At 31.9% G+C, this 21,467-nt stretch overlaps 2 protein-coding genes across 3 annotated transcripts in view; one reads left to right on the top strand and one right to left on the bottom strand.

Moving 5' to 3' along the window:
• Nucleotides 1-472: 472 nt before the first annotated feature.
• LOC139776948 (alpha-tocopherol transfer protein-like) lies at nucleotides 473-3,693 on the top strand. Its single transcript, XM_071714020.1, has 4 exons — nucleotides 473-577; nucleotides 1,675-1,996; nucleotides 2,313-2,676; nucleotides 2,947-3,693. Exons 2-4 carry the CDS (start codon nucleotides 1,713-1,715, stop codon nucleotides 3,199-3,201), a joined length of 903 nt encoding a protein of 300 aa, XP_071570121.1. The 5' UTR covers nucleotides 473-577; nucleotides 1,675-1,712; the 3' UTR covers nucleotides 3,202-3,693.
• Nucleotides 3,694-8,329: 4,636 nt separating this feature from the next.
• The window catches only part of LOC139776967 (F-box/LRR-repeat protein 4-like), a 26,038-nt gene continuing 12,900 nt past the window's right edge, over nucleotides 8,330-21,467 (bottom strand). The window contains exons 2-8 of one of the 2 annotated variants that reach the window (XM_071714054.1): nucleotides 13,136-13,360; nucleotides 12,005-12,125; nucleotides 11,366-11,906; nucleotides 11,129-11,282; nucleotides 10,668-11,043; nucleotides 10,270-10,588; nucleotides 8,330-9,391 (exon numbers count right to left, since the gene is read on the bottom strand). In XM_071714054.1, the coding sequence (XP_071570155.1) occupies nucleotides 9,085-9,391; nucleotides 10,270-10,588; nucleotides 10,668-11,043; nucleotides 11,129-11,282; nucleotides 11,366-11,906; nucleotides 12,005-12,125; nucleotides 13,136-13,351 (2,034 nt within the window). In that variant the 5' untranslated portion in view covers nucleotides 13,352-13,360 and the 3' untranslated portion in view covers nucleotides 8,330-9,084. The remainder of the gene's footprint in view (nucleotides 9,392-10,269; nucleotides 10,589-10,667; nucleotides 11,044-11,128; nucleotides 11,283-11,365; nucleotides 11,907-12,004; nucleotides 12,126-13,135; nucleotides 13,361-21,467) is intronic. The other variant, XM_071714055.1, reaches the window with a different exon arrangement.

Raw genomic sequence — 21,467 nt, 5'->3', positions numbered from 1 at the left:
TTTTGCACTTTATTAGCGACTTCCCGGGGTCTCTCATATTAGGAGCACACTTTTTCGATTTTTTTGAAAGTTCATTTTTCACATTTTTCTAATTTTCAGCAAAATTAATATTTAAATTAAATTTTACATTTCAGCATCTTAAAGCTTATTAAATTCCCTTCAAAATGACCTACTATTTTTTTCAATTCTGCCCATAGACTTCCGGCAATCACACAAAATAGATATGGTATCTCATAATCGGGTACTTTCCTCTATATTTTAATTTTTATTACCTATAATTATAAGAAATACTCATAATAAATCCAGACATTCATTGCTATAGATTGCATGTCTCTCATTTTTGCTGATTGGGAAAACTGTATGTGTCTATAAAGTAGAATTTCATACATTCCCTAATTATCACGAAGATAGCATGTTACGTCACGTACTCAACTGTCACGCTACATTCTCCATTGCCGCTTCGCCACTGATACAGCTTAAAAGGTCTATGCAGATCTCAATTAGTACTGTCCAAGACATCAGGCTGATCGTGAGACGTCCGAAATCCTTTCACATACGTGTAGCACGTATATCCGAGGTATATGGAACTTATAAGTTGTATATTTCATTCGCTATCATTAAAATGATCATACTTTAGTCTAACAATTGTGCAAGACAAGTTACTTGGCTTGCAAAGAATTAAGTATTGGGCACGCAATCATTTTTCGACTACGTTCAACTCCACATTGTAATGCATTATTTGGATCAAGATTCCGCATAAACAAGTTAATATAATATTGCATTTGAGCGACCGCCGAACGGAGAGTTTTGGAGCAGGCAGAAGACTTTGAATCGTCGGCTCGTTCGTACGGGAGAACTGACGATCTTTGATAAAATCTCGTGTCGAGCGTTCTAAGATTGAAAATCGTTTGCGTGCGGTAACACTGAGTGTTCTGTGATTTTGTGAGCTGACGCCCGTATCATTCTCGCGATCGTCCTCGGCCTCGCGACCAAGATCTCCGTCGGCCGCGAGCAAGATCTCCGACTGCAAGATCTCCGATTTTTACATCCAATTCGCGGAACGGCCTTGTCAGAAGGACGAAAATCTCCGCGCGTACGCGAATTGCTCCGGGCATCGCCCGGATATGTATATCTTATTATAGGTATATAAAATAACAACATATGATTGAGGAAATAGGGACCATTACGTTAAATTTTTATATCTGTTCGGGAGCCGATCTCGACGAGATTGTCCCGATTGAAATGCCGGGATATGCTCAGAGATGAGCGCGAAGACAGTCCGTATATATACATATATATACCGTATATATACATATATATATATATATATATATATATATATATATATGTGTGTATATACATATAGAATCTGCTGTAATCTCTTTGTATTATGAAGGAATAAAACATACCTATCTCGCAAAGCTTTCAGATCAATGCTATTTTAGCGCAGGATCAAATAAATGAAAGCAAATGTTGTTATACATATTTATGTATTGAAATTACGCAAGTTGAACGATTTTCACGCGACCTTCATTCAGTCACATATCTTGCTACACCTGTATACCTGTATACGTATAAATAAAAAATATATCCAGTTTTGCTACGATACACAATGTAGTAGTGTATTATAGTTATACGATTCTGTCAACATTGTTATTGCTTTCACTTCCATAGGAGTTTAAATTCAAAGTGGGTGGATAAAACTAGTATCGATGGCTTCGATAAAACTAGTATCGTTCGAGGAGGAACTGAAGAAGAATCCTGAATTGAAAGAGGCAGATATTCAAATGTTGAGAGAGTGGTGCGAAAAACAGCCTCACTTGCCCAAGATATCAGACAGCGAATTAGCATTGTTCTTGCATAGCAATTATTATCGACTCGAACCGACGAAAACTACTATCGATGCTTTTTACACAGTTAGGACTCACGTACCTGAGTTCTTCTCCAATCGAGATCCTAATAACAATAAGGAACTCAAAAAAGGAATTGAAACGGTGTAAGTATATTATTTATAATCTTTTTATTTTTAATTATTCGTTACATTCATGTGTGTGTGTGTGTGTGTGTGTGTGTTGTGTGTGTGTTGTGTGTGTGTGTGTGTGTGTGCGTGCGTGCGTGTGTGTGTGTGTGTGTGTTGTGTGTGTTGTGTGTGTGTGTGTGTGTGTGTGTGTGTGTGTGTGTGTGTGTGTGTGTGTGTGTGTGTGTGTGTGTGTGTGTGTGTGTGGTATTCCTTATACACGACAAATGGATGCAGCAATATTTCTCGCAGAGAAATTTCGCATACAAAGTAGAAGTGATCTTATTATCGACAGAACAGCACAAGTTTTGGAAGGAACTACTAAAGAAGGCTATAAAATCATTTATGGAAGACTCCTAGACAGCGATCCATCGCATTTTGTTTACAACGATGTGATGAAACTCCAAAATATGGTAATCGATCTATGGCTTTACACCGAGGGCACTTGCGAAGGCCACATAATATTAATTGACATGAAAAACGTTTCTTTCGGTCACGTCGGCCGTTTGAGTCCTATGGGCCTAAAGAAATGGCTCTACTATCTACAAGAAGGATTGCCTGTCAGATTGAAGGGTTTACATTTTATGAATTCTTCTCCGGTAATAGATGTCATTATGAATATGATGAAACCATTCATGAAAAAGCAGTTGATGGATATGGTAAGATTTAAATTATATATACACACATTACCGATCAATTATCCATATCATTATATTAAAAGTGAAAAAGTGAAAAGATCAAATTTCCTATTTGATAATATAATTTTAAATGCTAAGAGATAAGAGAAATATTGTAATTTACTTCTTTACTGCGTATATAATACGTATTTTAATTATATTTTTATTTTTGGAAAAAATTGCGTATAGCGGAATATAATTCGATGAAAAAAGTATAAAAGTTTTGAATTATATGTTTCTATAAATTTCTAGTTTCATATGCATACCACGAGCGACACTCTGGAGAAATTCATACCGCTCGAAGTTCTTCCGAGTGAGGCAGGCGGTCAAGCCGGTTCTCTACAGGAGTTACATGATAAACAAGTCAAAAAATTGGTAGATCATGTTGCTTGGTTCCAAGAGGAAGAAGGTCATCGCGTTAATGAGGCGTTACGACCGGGCAAGGCGAAGACAGCAACGGATTTGTTTGGAGTTGAAGGAAGCTTTAAAAAGCTCGAAATCGATTGATTGAATAATTAAATGTTTTGCAACACCAATGGTATAGCTATTTGGTTTTATTTTTAGAATACGCGGCGATAACCACACAGTTTTGGAAAATAAAAGTACTAATCTATTTCATGTTTATTAACATTAAATATTTAACCAATCTTTATGGCATTAAATATAGTATAGTAATAACAACTGTAACAACTAATAACAATTGTACTGATTGTTGATTAGATTAGATCAGGTTAAGCATATAATAGTTAGATATATCATAATTGCATGCACGAATCACAAATTTAATTATATTACTTCTTATTACTTCACGTTTACTTGGTAATCAGGTTTCTTATTTGCGTTTCTTCATACATATAATGTTTTTCTGCGGCAATCGAATTTAAATATTCAATCCTAACATTTAGTAACAGATGAAATTATATTATTATGTTAATTTCAACAAAAATTATAGTATTAAATTTAAACATTTTAAATATATTTATACGTTAACAATCTTTACTGGATAAAGGATAAAGATATATATTTTATTTACCCCTAAGGGGCCTTAAAGGGCGTGTTGAAGAGACGTACCCAACCCTATTCACTACTCCATCCCTTTCTATTCCTCCATTCCTATTTCCTCTTTTGGACCAACGGTTTAACGTCTCTTCCGAAAGACGGAGCCCAGCTTACCATCTAGGGATACCTGTATCCTTTTTGGATCTATCCGCCAGATGGGGGGGGGGGGGGGCAGCGTTTGTAAGGCTGAGAAAAATTCTCAGCGGCCTAGCGGGATTCGAACCCGGTTCCCCGGATTACGGATCTGGCGCTCTACCCACTAGACCAGCCGTCTCCCCCGTTGCAATCTTTACTGTATTGAACAAATAAATAAGAAACAAGAAAAATAAATAAGAAACAAATTGGGCAAACCTTGTCCAAGTTGATGGGTACTAAACTTTCTAATTCACCGGTATGCTGATATTTTTTAAACTATAATACGATATAATTTCAGAAATAACACAGTGTGTGTATGTGTGTGTGTGTGTTTGTGTGTGTATGTGTGTGAGTAATCAAAGTTAATACTTTACCTTTCATCAATTTGCGTTTTATTTCTGTTCCTAAAAATTCCTTCGTTTTCGCATCAATCATCGGCATTCGGTTTATAATTTTTTTTGTAAAGGAACATACCTAAACTCTTATTCAACCACATATGGTTATAATTTACACTTGTGACAGAATATTCTGAACACATGTTTGAGATCTGCTGAGCGAGCAATTTAATTTGATAAGATGTATCTGCGCCAAGTAAATTCGACGATACAAATATCAAATTTGGATGTTCTATTGTTAAATACTTTGGTGAGATAGTTCGTGGAAGCACGCATATATTTTATTTATCTAGGATTTTAAATATAATAACAAAAGAATATAATAAATAAGAAAAAGAAAATTTATAATAAAAAAAAACAAAATTTTATATGTGTGTGTGTTATAAAGTTGATAAGTAAGTTGTAATTTAATTGATATATTACGCAAACAGGCGATGTACATGCATAGAATCCGGCACTCCTCCTGTTCTCTCCCCGGAGGGCAGGGGGTCTTCTCCCCTTAGGGGCTACTGGGTAAACCGAGCAAATTTCCGGGATCCCAGTAGTAGATTTCCCTACGTTAAAAAAAAAAAAAAGTCTAAAGATTGAAAATGAGTTAATGCGCAACAAAATATGATGACAATTCTTATTCGCCAAAAATATTTAAATTTGTGAGAAAAAATTAATTATATACAATAGAATATAAATAATTTGTTAATAATCGATAAATAAATCTATCTCTGCATGAACATTTCGTTAAATTTTTTTCTCTTAATAAAATGAAGTACAGGTTGCTTCATCTGAAACATCAGAAATCCTTATAGGTGTAACCAAAATAATCCCTCATCTTGTCACACTCACATTCAATCTTTTATATACTAGCTGAAAGTGACAGCCTCTTCGGCTATCCGGTATTCTAATAAACCGACAATGTTGCCAGACAAAGGAAATTATGTGCAAAGAAGCGATCTGTAACTGCTATCAGTTTATAACGGTCCATTACAGAGGATTATAAGGAGCTATAGCGCATGACTCTTCTAAAATGGAAATTCTTTCAACAATTCTAATGATCCATACAGCTGTGCGCAACCAGGTACTTTAATTGTTTAATTAGCTGCATGAATATATCGTAATATAAAACATTTAAAATATTCTTATTCATTCTTTTTCAAAAATATAGAATGACAAATGTTAGCACAATTTATTTAGAAAGACTTCGAAAGATGAAACTTTCCCCCTGTCTCACATACTTTTAACACACGTATCTTTAGAATTAACAATTTTCAAAATTAGATTACTATTTCGCGTTAATTAACTTACAATCTTGTGCCAATCTTCTTAAATGTATAAAATGTGTTCGCATAAAATCTTGAAAATTATTTGCGTATTGTTGCGCCCGTGCCGTGACACCCGTTACACGTAGGCTGAACTTGGCTTCGCTCTGCGGAAGCTTCAAGCCGGAGCGCGTTCCTTGACAACGGGACGCTGTTATGAATTATTGATTTTATTGATTTTCCGTTCGACTGTCAGATTTGTTCTTGAACAGCTGGACCGTTCGGACGTGGGTCCGCGCTGTACTTGATCAATTCTACAATAAACGCTGAGATTGTTTCCTTGTTCAACCGCGGTGTTCCCTTTATTTCCGCGAGCGTCGGGAGTGAGTGCGCGAGAGTGAGCGAGTGTGACAGTCCGACTCGGGGAGCGCAACAGTATTACAAATATATAAATAATATATACAGTATATACGCACAATGATTATGATAATTTTAATTACAATATGTCGTTTTTGTCATATATTTACGTACTACATTTGTATAGTACCACTTATCAATTATATATTTTTTAAATTTTTGTACCTCTCTAATTATTAGAATTTGCGCGTACTCATATCCATTTAGAATTTAATGTAGACTTTAGTCGAAAAGTTCTTGAAGAAAAAGCGATTTTGACTGTAGAAAGAAAACTTACAGCTGACGCAGTAGTGAGTAGATATAGTTTCTTTCGTATTAAATTACAATTTTGATTTATTAATTATTATTGATATGTAATACCGAGCAACTAGGTTCTCTAGATAACAACGGTCTGCATATAATAAACGTCACAGATTTTGTTACTCGGTCACCGTTACATTATGATATTGGACTTAATTGTCCTAATAATCCTTGGGGAAGGTTATTTAGAATAATGTTACCACGAAATCGTCTTTTACCATATAAAATAGAGATTGAATACAAAACAAGTGAATATATATTTACTTGCTCTACTTTGGCTAACACCTGAGCAAACCGCTGATGGTAATAATTTTTTCCTATTGTCTAGCACCAAGATAAACTTATAATTAAAGAAACAAATAAACAAAACAATTTATCTAGATCAACGTACGTTAAATATAGATTTTAAATATTTTAGTATACATGTGCAAGAGCCATATTTCCATGCCAAGACACACCATCTGTCAAATCTACATATTCTGCTAAGGTAAAAATTTATACATAGATAGTATTTATATGGATTCTTTACTTGTTTATACATATAAACACATGATACGATTGTTAATTATTCACATCATATACAAAAGTAATAAAAAATTGGAAAAAAATAGTATAATGTATGTAATAATAAAAAATTGTATGTTTGCAAATGTATCTTTACATATGTATCTATCTTACATTGATATATATCTATAAATGTTTTCATAAACTGTTTTGGTGGAAATTAAATTAAAACGTTTTTAATTTTTTATGTACATTTCATACGTCTTTTTATTTCTAGATTTCAGTACCAAGCAATTTTAAAGTTATAATGTCCGCAACGTTGGAAAATGTATCTGAAACTCAAGGCCAAGCCATATATAAATTCGTTCAAACGAGACCAATACCGGCTTATGGGGTAGTTATTGCTGTGGGATCACTAGAGAAGGCGGAGCTTGGTCCAAGAAGCAATTTGTTTGCTGAAGTCAAATTTCGATGAAAGCCGCACGACGTTTGAGAATTTTGAAAGCATGTTACAGATTGCCGACGACTTGTGTGGATCTTTTTTGAGTAAAACCAACTAAATTACATATATTTATCAACTTAATAACATACACAATAAATTTTATTTTTATAGATATAAATCTTCTCTTTCTTATTTATTATTTTTTCGTTATTATATTTAAAATCTCTAAGTCAGAATCTTCTAGGTAAACAGAATATATGCGTGCTTCCACCAACTATCTCACCAAAATATTTCACAGTTGAATGTCCAAACGTGATGTTTGTATCGCGCCGTTATTATACTTGGCGGAGACATTTCTATGTTCAGCTCACTCGCTCGGCAAATCTCACACACGTGGATGGAGTATTTAGTTGCAAGTGTAAATTATGATCATATGTGGTTGAATAAGAGTCTCGGTATATTTATTCACAAAAAGATATAAGTATAAAATATAAGAATTATAAGATATTTTTAGAGAAACATATCTATCCAAAGTTATCGATGTAAAAATTGAATACACAATACGATACTTTCAGATGTAAAATTCAAATTGAATATGAAACAAGACCAAACTCTCCTGCACTATTCTGACTAACACCTGCGCAAACTGCTGACGCGGTTTATATCCTTTCCTATTGTCTAACAACAACAACAAGGTATACTGGCTAAACAATGATATTTTTCAACATGAATGTAGAATGTATAAAAGTCCAATTTTTTTTCAGCTAATATGTTCTACAGCATGTTTTCCTTGCCAAGACATCTTATCTGTCAAATTTGCACATACTCTGCTACGGTAAAAATTTAAACAGGTAGTATTTATATGCATTTCGCATTAATATTCATTTACATAAAAACAATAACAATCGATTGATTATTATTTATATTAGTGATAAAACTAATAAAAATTTGTAAAGAAATAGAACGTTAACAAAAGAGAAATTAAATATTTTTACACATAAAGTGACAATATTTTCTTAGAAATTACTTTAGTTAAACTAAAATAAAATATTTAACCCTTAGCTATTGCTGAAAGCAAATTTATTGATATGTATGAATATGTTTCGTTTTGCCACGATAGAAACCATATTGAATATTTTAGATTATATGCATAGTAATCGTACATGCATTCTTATTGCATTATTTTCTGAAATTGTATTATAGATCAAAAATCTCGCAAATATCGACTTAATAGACTGCTTATTACCCATCTTTATACCCAAATTGGGTACTAAGGGTCTTATATCAATGTTTCCGATGTTTCTAGGATTTTTGATCTGTAATACAATTTTAGAAAATAATGCAATAAGAATGCAGGAATGCGTGCACGATTATTATGCATATAATCTAAAATATTGTCAATTGGTAACATTATTGGTAGTAATATAGCAGACGTAAAGATCATGAGCACCTCGGAGTATTTTTGAAGTGTGCTGAAGTGATATGAATTAAGTGCTTATTTTATGAAAATATCTTTTTATTTGGAAGTGGCACGCAAGAATTCTCAGCGTGTCATTTCTCGCTTCTGACGTCACAATTAATCTTACGTGATAGCGGAAAGAAAACAAGAGCCATAATATAGTTTGCCTTAATATTTCACTAAACAACTATTTCAAGCAAAAAAATGACCATCTGCCAAAAGAGTCAAATTACAAAAAAAAAAGATAAAACTGTTCAAAAATAAATTATAAATAAATGTGGATATTTCGTTTTTATTAGGCATTAACTTCTTTTACAATCTAGTTCGCTAGATAAAAGTAAATTGATATATATATATATATATATATATATATATATATATATATATATATATATCCCAAAAGGGCTAACAAAACTATTCAAATCATCATTCAAGTGTATAGATGGACACATGCGGATATCTTTCCTTCCATTCGTTAACCAAGCAATCGTCAATGTTACAGCATATGAGATGAAACTCTTGCAGTTTTGGACATTGTTCCAAAATAGTAAAACACTTATCAGGTGCAACAAGTTTCACCCAACAAAGTTGTAACTGTTTTAAGTTTTTGCACTGCGTTAATAATTTCAAATTGTGATCAGTGAGGACAATACAGCTTAAAGCAACTAATTCCAGGCGTTGCCAGGAAGAAAGTAATCTGTGCAAGCAATCATCAGCGATTGGAAGTTGGAATCTGTAACAAAAATCATATAATTATTATAGTATTGCAATTACAAAAAGTGTGCAAATTAGAAATTTCCTCGTTATTACAGATTACTACCATTGCTCCTATTCAGAGCAATTTAACATTTTATTTCGCTCATAAATAAGCTTTCTCTTATGAGGAAGCTTGTATTTTGCTTGATGCATAATTATTAGTATTTGTTAGTTTGGCTTCCTCATAGAGAAAGCTTTATGAACCAAATAAAATAGGAGCAATGGTAGCGATCGATCTGTAATAATGAAGAAGCAAGTTCCTAATTTGCACACTTCTTTTCAAATTTTAAGTTTAACCTTTTTATGAATTGATAGATCAGCTTAGTAGCACAAGTGGGGTTTTACAATCGACGCAATGTCAAATCGAAGTTGACTTTGGGAGTTCAGGCTATACGGTTTATATATGGACTCCGCATATGGACCTTTGATCGCGTATAAAGCTAGGTATAATCAACCAAATCTTAAAGAATTATATATGAAATAGGGGTAGAAAGGACTGAAGAATATAATGGAATTATAAATAGCCCAATATCTCGAAATTTGCGGAAGTTAGATCTACCACATTTCTCAAAACATTCAAAATTTTTATAAAGTTAAAGAACTTCTTTACCGATCATCGCCAAATTCAATACCAACCTTCCTTTAATAATATTCTATTGATTAAAAAAAATCTCAGCCTGATATCACACACACACACGCGCGCGCGCGCGCGCACGTACGTAAATTTTTTACGAAAAAAAAGCACAAATTTCAAACTTTTCAAGATCCTCGAAATGCAAGAGAAGCAAATACCAATTTCAATCAAGAATATAGTAAACATGTATTTAAAAAAAATATTAAAAAGCACGCACTTACTCAGGAAGGTACACCTTTCGTAAATTCTTACAGTCAGTAAGAACGTTAATATCCTGCGATGTAAGATTATTATATTCATGTAAACGTATTACTTCCAAATTAGGACACAATTTTATAAACTGTGTTGCGGCTGTATTTCTTATACAGATTCCAGGTTCAAAATTGAACTCACGCATTCGTTGATTTTTTTGCAGTATATTGTAAAGACATTCATCTTTTATATGTGTATCACGAAGGTTTAAATATTCCAAACCACTTAATTTCTCGAGATACGAAAATCCTTCATCGTCTATGCCAAAACAATAATCTAGATTTAATTCTAAAAAGAGATATGTGTTGGGCATATACAATAATACCAAAAATCACATGTTTCGTATACTTTATATGTATATACATACCTTTCAAATTTACACATATCTCTGAAATTTCAAGTAGGGCAAGATTATTGATAGACCTGCATCTTCCTAATCTTAAGTGCGTCAAACGCCTGCCACAATTATTAAGAAAGTTATTAAAATCCTCAACACTAAACGTGCTTCTTGTAAGGTCTAACTGCTGCAAATATTTACATCTAGATGTAAAGTAACAAAATATATTGCTCATATTGCGTCTTGCCATATCAAAATGCTCTCCGGAAGATCGACGGGTATGTATATTCAAACGTGCATAGAGTCGAGGATCTCGTATCAAATCATTGAAGCGTCTATTTACATAATTCAAGCATAACAGCGTCTTCAGATCCAAGTTTTTTAATATTATTAGTAGTATTTCATCCTGCAAAGATAAAATATAAAGCTTTAATACACGAGATGATATTGCAATAAACATTATGAAAAATAGGCTTCTTAGAATACTTTACAGGAAGTTCAGATATATGTGATAGCTCCTTGGATTCATCCGAAGAGAGTTTTATACGTTTTGCACAATTCAAATGACGAATTACCTCCAGAGATACATTTTTGTGCATCAAATTCTCTCTCAAAATACTCTCCTTAGAAACCCTTCTTATGTAGCTGCAAATAACATCGGAACAAATTCAGTTTTATTATTAACAGAATAAAGAGATTTTAATATTACTTAATGTTGATAATAATACCTTCCATCCCTACAATATTCCATTATAATGCAATATTCAGAAAAATGTCGTTGCAAATAATCTATATCCAAGTGTGCATTTTTGAAATCTGCTGTTAAATTATGAATGTACTCATGGCGTGGAAAGTACATGCAGTTAATATCCTTTAACAGATTAGTTAAACTCTTCTCATAATTTCTAGGACGAACCAACTCTGATGTACCGATAAGCATCACAGCATTTAGCTTTGTGTAAAGAGGTATTTCAAAGAAACGTGTATTTCTGTCTTTAAAAAATAGTCTTAGCATTTTTGTTTTAAAGTCACGCGGATGTGATAAAGGTGGAGAAAATAATCTTGATTTCAGGGGTACAATCCTTCTCCACAATTTAAGACCACTCCACTCATTATTAGAATCAATCTCAGACTTATAATCAGTTCCCCACAATTTAAACCACTCATTATTAGAATCATCTTGAGCCGAAATTTGAATTACGTCTCCATGATTGTACATTTCGTATATAGAAACTCTGATTGGATATACAGCTTCATGAAACTCTATATCTTCAAAAAAAAAAAAAAAATATATAATCATACTCTCTTCTCAACAAAATCGTATCTTCTTTAACAATATGTTACTTGTGAATTCAGGTATCACATACCAATATAATTATTCCCGATCGGTCTTCCAGGCGATAGTATGCTATGATACTCTGTCATGGATTCTTCGTATTGCCACGGAGTTATTGAAATTTCGATATCATTATTCCATCGATTCAATTTCTGTTTTGAAAAGTCAAAATGTATCAAATAGTAGAAAAAAATCTTGTAGCATATAAAGAGTAACGCCAAAAATAGCCTGTTTTGCCACCCTTGAAATCCGACTTGAATTTGGTGCTAAACGATAGTTATATATGAGACATTAATCCTCTGAAAGTTTCAGATTGAGCTCACTCTTTATCTTCAAGATATGAGGGGTCAAAAAACGTCAAAATGACATGTGCTTCCTACCTGGGTAAGGACGTTGATGCACAATGCGAACTTTGACCCCTCATATCTTGAAGATAAAGAGTGGGCTCAATCTGAAACTTTCAGAGGATTAATGTCTTATATATAACTATCGTTTAGCACCAAATTCAAGTCGGATTTCAAGGGTGGCGAAACAGGCTATTTTTGGCCTGTTTTTGGCGTCACTCTTTAGATTCCGATTACTTTGTACAGGACAATATAACAGATAATACACATACTATGAAATATGTTTCTCCATTGAAACACGAAGAATAAAATAGGATAATTATTTTATAGTTTAAAGGGGCAACCTTCTACGACCTTGACCTTGACATATATATTATAGGGAGCACTCTCCTGAGTAACCTTCCAAAGGTTTTAGCCGTTATTCGTTATTTATTAAAACGTTATTAATAAAAAAGTTTGAGAAATATAATATTGCTAATTAAGGAAAGTCAATTTTCTGATATGTGTTTATAGACAGTATACATGTGGACGGAAAGGGATTCAGCTTCTTCCTTTATGTATAAATCTATATATATATATATATATATACCTCGTTTATATATATATACTATACATTATGCTTATTACGTACTATAGTTCTATCTATACGGTGTTAAAGAAATCTGCTATACTCTATTTATATCTTTTGTTAATAACTTTTTAATCAATAACGACGGCTAAATCTTTGGAATGTTACTCAGAAGAGTGATCTTGGCTACATATGTCAAAGTTAAAGTCACGGAGGGAAATTCATCTATTTAAATATTCTAAATAATTACCTGAAATGGTTCTTCATAGTTTGAAAATTTGGGTGGTCCAATTATGTCAGGGGCAGTATGAAATACACTGAGATTAGAGTGGATCTTAACGTGTCTTTTCTTCACAAATTGATAGATGAAGTCAACTCTAATATCCTCTTCTCCTACGGATTTTCTGCCGATATAAGGATATCGACCACAACTCTCACCAAATAAAGATTGGTAATTGGATGCCATATTTTCTCTCTGAAAAAAGATCAAAAATATGGAGAATAATAATCCTTGCTTTTGTAGCAGATGCTAAAATGCATTATAATATCATATATTTGTAATTATAGCATAAAGATTATATAATCTAATTCATCTTCCTTCTATTCACATTGCTAATACTGACACTATTGTCTGCATGTGTATTACGTAATGTAAACTATAGATTTTTAGTACTGGCTGTAAATATATTGCAGTTCTTGTAGAAAAAGATTTTAATTAACAATACATTGCAAATCTTGTTCTACAGAGAATAGTGTACATCCATAGCATCTATTTTTAAAAACATTAATTTTCACTGAAACTATAATTTCTTTACTTTTCTATTAACAAATTGTACTATTATTATAGAATATTACGAATAAATTGTTAACAAATAATCATTTTATATATTTTAATTTTGATCTTAATATTCTGCATTGTAACATATTCTTTTTTATGAAACACATATATGTATTTAATTATTTACTATAAATATATGGTATAGTATATTGGCTGGGTTTATTTTGACTGATTGAGTTATATTAATTGAAAGCAAATGAGCTTATGAGAAGTGGTAGGTCGGACTCTGCAGACACGTAAAATGGCTTATTTGTTAGATGTCTTAGCAACGGTGAATATCACATTATCATTTGATAGCGAAAGGTGGAGTGTGGAGTTACGCATCGACCGGCGCGGCGGTTGATGAGTGACGCGCGTGAAATTTATTTGCGTGTCTGCCGAGTTCGGCCTACCGCTTCTCATGCGCTCATTTGCTCAGATGTTTCAATTAATAACTAAATAACTATTGCGAATGTTGTCCAATAATACTTAACTTTTCACTTCAGTTTGATCTATTCTACTATTCACCTTTTGGTTAGTCAATGACTTCCTTATTGACTTTTGTACTATTATTTTAAATTTCCAAATTACAATAATTTATATTTTAAATCTATAATTAACATACAAAATCTATAACTTTTTGTTATAGCTTTTAAAATGGGGTAAAAGGAATTCAAATAATCCAAAAAAATTTAGAAATATTGATATTACATGTTATTTACAAATATTTTTTATTTAAATGTAGGAGAATTAGTTAATTGCGTGTGCTGATGTATGGAACATAAACATAAGTTGACGTCTTAAAATGTTTCTTACATACACATGTATGTGGACTGTCTGTTAATAGGTTACCGTATGGTGAAGTTATGACACACGAAGATAGTCACCTATCAATTTCTTGATCAGTTTGATCACTTTTATTTTATCATTTTTATGATGTGTGTGTATTAGTCCAGTCGCTAGGTCGATTGAGTATAATTTTCGAGGTTGATGGCTTAAGTTGATGTTTTTTTATGTTTTTTGGGTCGTAGAACAAGAATCTGTAAATAGTTTTTTCGTAAGTCGATGCAATAAAAAGTTATTAACAATTTATTTGTTTAAATTGCCCTAGCGATCAAACTATACATCCTATAAAAAAATGAACTGGAGAAAATTTGTTTCTCCCTTTTACGACGAACAAAATGGCGTTTTAATTTTTCCAAAATCTTGATTATTAACGGAAATATGTCAATTTTTAGGTAATTACTGCCTACGCGTCGCGGCGTACCCTAGGTGTGCGCGATCGCGCTCAATTGTACCGCATGAGTTTTGTTCCTTTAATTTTAATTTAATTTATTTTTTTTTGCTCCTTTTATTTTTTAAGTCCAAATTTGTTTAAAGTTTATTTATTTTTATTATTTGGGATAACACTAAATTCAAAACTGAATTCGATAATGAATCGCTTATTCACAAAGCAACTGAGTTAGGAAAAAATTTACATATAGGCTGATTTTTTTACACTTTTTTCGGGACTGACCCACGCAATCTTTGCCACAAATAATACACAAAGAGTCTTGACCAAGTGTATCAAGATGAGTTGTATGCGAGTTTGTACTGGTAATTGGTTTTCGACGCTTAAGGTCTTTTTTTAACATTTTCACACAAAAATACAGAACAAAATATTAACCTATACTACGATCAGCAGCCATACGCGAGGTATACTGGACTTCCACGCGCGTAGGCGTGTTTTTGCAAGTTCAGAGTTTCAATTGTTTTAACGATACAATTGAGCGCGAGCGCGCACGCCTAGGCTACGCCGCGACGCGGAGGCAGTAATTACCTAAAAAATTGACATATTTCCGTCAATAATCAAGATTTTGGAAAAATTAAAACGCCATTTTGTTCGTCGTGAAAAGAGGAACAAATTTTCTCCAGTTCATTTTTTTATAGGATGTATAGTTTGATCGCTAGGGCAATTTAAACAAATAAATTGTTAATAACTTTTTATTGCATCGACTTACGAAAAAACTATTTACAGATTCTTGTTCTACGACCCAAAAAACATAAAAAAACATCAACTTAAGCCATCAACCTCGAAATTATACTCAATCGACCTAGCGACTGGACTATATAAACACATATGGCATTGCGCAGTTCCGTGGAGATAATTGAAACTGTCCGCTAAAAACCGCGGAAAGTCGCTGAAAATCACGAAACGCTTGTGATTGGTCAAGGCTCTCGTTCCGCGATTTTCTGCGTACGCCGTTCCGCGCGCATGGGTTTGCACCCTGACAAAGCCTCGTTTCGTCTAAATCTTGTCTCGTCTCATCTCGTCTCGTCTCGCGGCATTATTATATATTATTATTAAAATAATTAAAATTAAAAAATAGTTTCTCAAAATTTTTTAAAATAATGAAATAGTTTTTTGTAAATATGAAATATCGCAAGCACATGCTTTGTGTGCTTTTTAAAAATATAAATTTAATTTTAACAGTATATCATTATTAATGTATATCATTATTATCTAATTGAATATTTTAAAGAAAAAACAGTTTTTCGAATTTTCTTTTAATATAGAGAAATGTTTCTTTGCAAACTTGCAATCGCGAGCACGTGTATTCAATGTTCCTCTACCACTACGTAATGGAAGACCATGCAGAGCACACGTGCACGAGCATCAAAGAAAAAGAAATTGCAAAATTTAACTGTGTTATTCTATTATTATTATTGCAAAATTTAAATTGCTCCGGAAATTGAACTTGGAAACAAAAAATTAATCAACTAAACTAATTTTTATCGATTTTTATACTACTTACTGTTCCGCTGCATGGGTTTGCACCCTGACAAAGTCTCGTTTCGTCTAAATCTCGTCTCGTCTCGTCTCGTCTCGTCTCGCGGCATTATTATATATTATTATTAAAATAATTAAAATTAAAAAATTGTTTCTCAAAATTTTTTTAAATAATAAAATAGTTCTTTGTAAATATGAAATATCGCAAGCACATGCTTCGTGTGCTTTTTTAAAATAAAAATTTAATTTTAACAGTATATCATTATTTATGTATATCATTATTATCTAATTGAATATTTTAAAGAAAAAACAGTTTTTCACATTTTTTTAAATAGAGAAATATTTTTTTGCAAACCTGCGATCGCGAGCACGTGTATTCAATGTTCCTCTACCACTACGTAATGGAAGACATGCAGAGCACACGTGCACGAGCATCAAAGAAAAAGAAATTGCAAAATTTAACTGTGTTATTCTCTTATTATTATTATTGCAAAATTTAAATTGCTCCGGAAATTGAACTTGGAAACAAAAAATTAATCAACTAAACTAATTTCTATCGATTTTTATACTACTTACTGTTTATCAGCAAAACAGGTTTGATTTTTTTCCGTATAATATAAAAAAATCATGAAAGAGAAGAGATGTTGGAACATGCAGCTGTTGGTGCGCTCCCTTGACTGTATAGCCATGGACTGGGACTGCTCTTTCTGAATTTTTTGACTACATAACCATGGACCAGCAAAGCTGGATGCGCAATACAAAAGTACAGGCAACATAGATTTTCAACCTATTGGAAGCCATCTATCAATGCTGTAGCATTATTGATACACGGCTTCCGATAGGTTGAAAATTTATTGCCTGTGTTATTCCCCCTTCCTGTTGCCTGTACCTTTGTATTGTGCATCCAGCTTAAAGGCTACTACACAATGGGTGCTTTTCATTTAGCGACTCAAGTCGACACAAGCGTCATTCTGTCGTTTTTCAACATCTAGTGAACAACAAAGATAGAGTGACACTTGTGTCGACTTGTGTCGTTAACTGGAAAGCACCCAATACGAAGGTACAGGCAATAGGAACAGGAGAATAAGAATAGAATGCATTGATATACGGCTTCCGATTGGTTGAAAATCCATATTCTGTTGCAATTCCCCCTATTCCTGTTGCCTGTACCTTCGTATTGTGTAGTAGCCTTAAGGTTTTTTGTAATGGACATAAAACGCCTCTCTGACCATGTGGCAGAAAATCGAAACATAAAGTAAGATCCCAATGAAAAAAGTATGCATGTCTTATATTTCAACATTTGTACGAATGAGAAGAAATGCGTGAAAAGGCGATTAAAACGTATATTCGCAATAAAGAAAAAATGTTGGATGAAACCCGGAAAAAATTGTACATAACTCTATGTCAAAATTCATAATTATTTCGTTATAACAATTAGGCTAATTTCTTTCTTTAGGGTATAAGTCATTAGTAACTGTAATGTAAAATAATGCATTTGTTACAAACATAAAGAAAACTTTTGAAAGCAACTGTAATATGAAATAATTGTTTTATTGTAAAAAAAAGAACTTTTAAAGAATCTTAAACTGTTTATGGAACAAGTATATGATGGAAACAAAATTGAAAAGCAAAGTTCAAAGCTGATTTACCTTTCCGAGCACATCGAAATATAATGCACAATAGCAGCCAGAGATATCTGCAAAATACGTTTTAGGGGAAAGGGGGAGGGGTAAGATGACAAATTGCTAATTTTTCTAAACTAATAACAGATAACGAGTCGATGCTGAACTCATTATATAAAGGCTTTAGATAACATTGAATAATCTCTTGTAGTTTGATTTCAATCTGTTCACAAAAATAAATGATATAATAAAAGATATGTTTTAGATGCACTCAACTCATATGTAATTTTTTGGCTCTTTTGTTAAGAATTTTCTGATATTTCAAATTATGTCATGATATTTTTATTATAAAATATGAAATATCTCGTAAAGTATTCACTTTTCGATGACTTTACCTTGATACTTTTATACACAGAATGGTGAAAGAAATCGAATAATAATATTAATTTTTATATTTGCAATTTGCAAATTAAATGCGTCTACAAAATGCAATCAAAGTTTTTGAAATAATTTTTTCTGTTTTCTTTTTACAACAATCGATTTCTTTCATTATTCTATGTATAAAAGTATCGAGGTAAAGTCATTGAAAAGTCAATACGTTACAAAATATTTCATATTTTATATTTAAAAAATATTATTACAAAATTTGAAATATCTCAGAAAATTCTTTGATTCTTTTATGAGCCTTTTTTTCATGTAATCCAATTATTAGGTCTCTATCTGTTTAATGTAAATATAAAAACAAGTATAAAGTGTATAGAATTAAAATATAATTGTTTGGCTTCCTTATTTAGGAAGTTTTTGAGACTTTTGAAATTTTCAAGAGGAAATGGGACTATATAAGCTATCTAATGACGTATTAATCATTACTCTACGATTATTAGTTTCGAAGATATAAACGTTCAAAGTGTGATATGTTTTCGTTGCATCGGTGCTTCCAATGTTACCCCCTACTTACTGTCGACAAAGACGTAGTTCTACATCAAAATATAATGTTTAAATATATAAAAATTTTATGAAACAATTATAACGACTCATCACTCCTTGAATAACAATAACGATAACAAGTTACTTTTTCCAATAGGTAACGAGTAACGGTAACGAGTTACTTTTTTCAACGAGAATAACGAGTAACGGTAACGATAAGTTACTTCTTTCAATGAGTAACGAGTAACAGTAACAAGTTACTTCTTACAATAAGAATAACGAGTTATGTACGGTAACGCTGAGTTACTTCTTTCAATGAGTAACGAGTAACGGTAACGAGTTACTTCTTTCAATAAAAATAACGAGTTATATACGGTAACGATGAGTTACTTTTTCAATGAGTAATGAATTACGGTAACGAGTTACTTTTCAAACGTAACTTTCTCTGATTATATTATTAAAAATAATACACTCTAATATATTAAATAATACACCCTTATAATAAAGTGAAATATAAGTATAAGTTTCAATCAAAACAGCAGCATTCCTTGCTGTAAAGTTCAAAATCATAAACATACGAATACGCAATAATTTCTCGATGGAAAGTTTGTTTTTAAATAATTGTGTCAGAATTAAAATAACTGTAAGTGTCCACTTTATGAAATATATTCAATATAATATTCGTATTGGTGAAAATAACACAGTGCAATAGCTAAAATAATTATTTAGTTTATTGTTAGATACAGAATCAAATGAACAAGGAAGAAATTTCACCAATAAGTAGCCAAGCCTATAGAGACACGATATAAAGGCAAAGATCTTGGCAATAATTATATGAAAAATATCTCGCCAGTTCTGAAATAGAGAGCTAATATTATTATCGAGGACATAAACGTACTTTCCTTGATAACTTGCACAGTTGTGATTGCATCTGGTTTCAGTTCATCCTTATGGTTTCTATATAATTTAAAAATATTAAAAGATATATAGGTAAATAATTTTTAATTTATACAAATATATCACACATGGTATCTTTTATTGCTTAACAATATTTTCCTCTTTGCAATGCGCATATGTGCGCAGGTTTGTGGAAGTATACGTGATAAGCGATAAATATATATCCTTGTCTTCTACAGATTCTTACACCTAAGCAATTATCTCAGCAACTTATACATCTTGCTATACATCCTTTAATCTGTGACAAATAGACAAGACATCATAATTACGAAGCATAAAAATAATCATATACATATATCGCATGATTTCTTTCAATAAATATGTCGCGTATTCATTGCACTGTATAGATCGCGTACGATTTTCAATTTTGTGAATTTCTTATCGAGGAACAGCGTCAATACAACGGTATATTTAATTTGTATAACATCATTTCAAAATCGTCTTTTCTTCCGCTATTATTTCCACGATTCTCATATCGAAATTGTTCAACTGCAAATCTAACATCTCGATTATATGCTGTATTATGTTCAATATTTAAATTTTACACGAATAAATAAAAAATAAGGCTTAGTAGGTGTAACCAAAATAAACAATCCTTCGATCTCTTATATCCTAGCTAAAAGTCACAGCCTTTTCGGCTATCCGGTACTCTAATAAACAGACGATGTTGTCAGACAAAGGAAAATATGAGCAAAGGTAGAACTATAACTGCTGTCAGTTTATAACGATCCGTTACAGAGAGTTATAAGGAGCTATAGCGCGACTCTTCTAAAATGGATATTCTTGCAAAAAATAATAATCAATACAGCTATGCGCAACCAGGTACTTTAATTTAATTATTCAATTAGCTACATAAAAATAATATAAAATATTTATAATGTTTTTAGTCATTTTTTTTCAAGAATATATAATGACAAATGTTAGCACAATTCATTTAGAAAGACTTCGAAAGATGAAACTCTCCCTCTGTCTCACATACTTTTAACACACGTATCTTTAGTAATTAACAATTTTCAAAATTAGATTGCTTTCACGACGTTAATTAACTGATAATGTTCTGCCAATCTTCTTAAATGCATAAAATGTATTACAACTACCATAAAATCTTGAAAATTCACTACAAACTTGGGAGAACTTGGCAACACCAAGGAATTTTTGAAATATACAAAAGACATTTTACAAACAACGTGACAAAATTACCAAGCAGATTGGTAATTTTACTAATTTTTGAAAAATTATTGAAATTTCGTAGATATATTTTAGTACAATTAATCAGACATAATTTATATTTTAATGTAATAAATATTAATATTTTTTATTATGGTAGATATTAATTAGAATAGCTCGCATAAAATTCTTCGTAGTAACATGTCCCACAACTACCATGATTTCAGGGTAAATTCTAAGAAAAAACTCTCTCCGTGTATATATATATATATATATATATATATATATATATATATATATATAAACGTAGATATAAAGAAAC

Source organism: Temnothorax nylanderi, unplaced genomic scaffold, assembly GCF_030848795.1.
Source record: "Temnothorax nylanderi isolate EJ_2023f unplaced genomic scaffold, tnyl_v1.0 TNYL_tig0133_pilon, whole genome shotgun sequence".
Lineage (NCBI taxonomy): Eukaryota > Metazoa > Arthropoda > Insecta > Hymenoptera > Formicidae > Temnothorax > Temnothorax nylanderi.
Note: the sequence above shows the minus strand (reverse complement) of the source record. Positions and strands in the feature narration are given on the sequence as shown.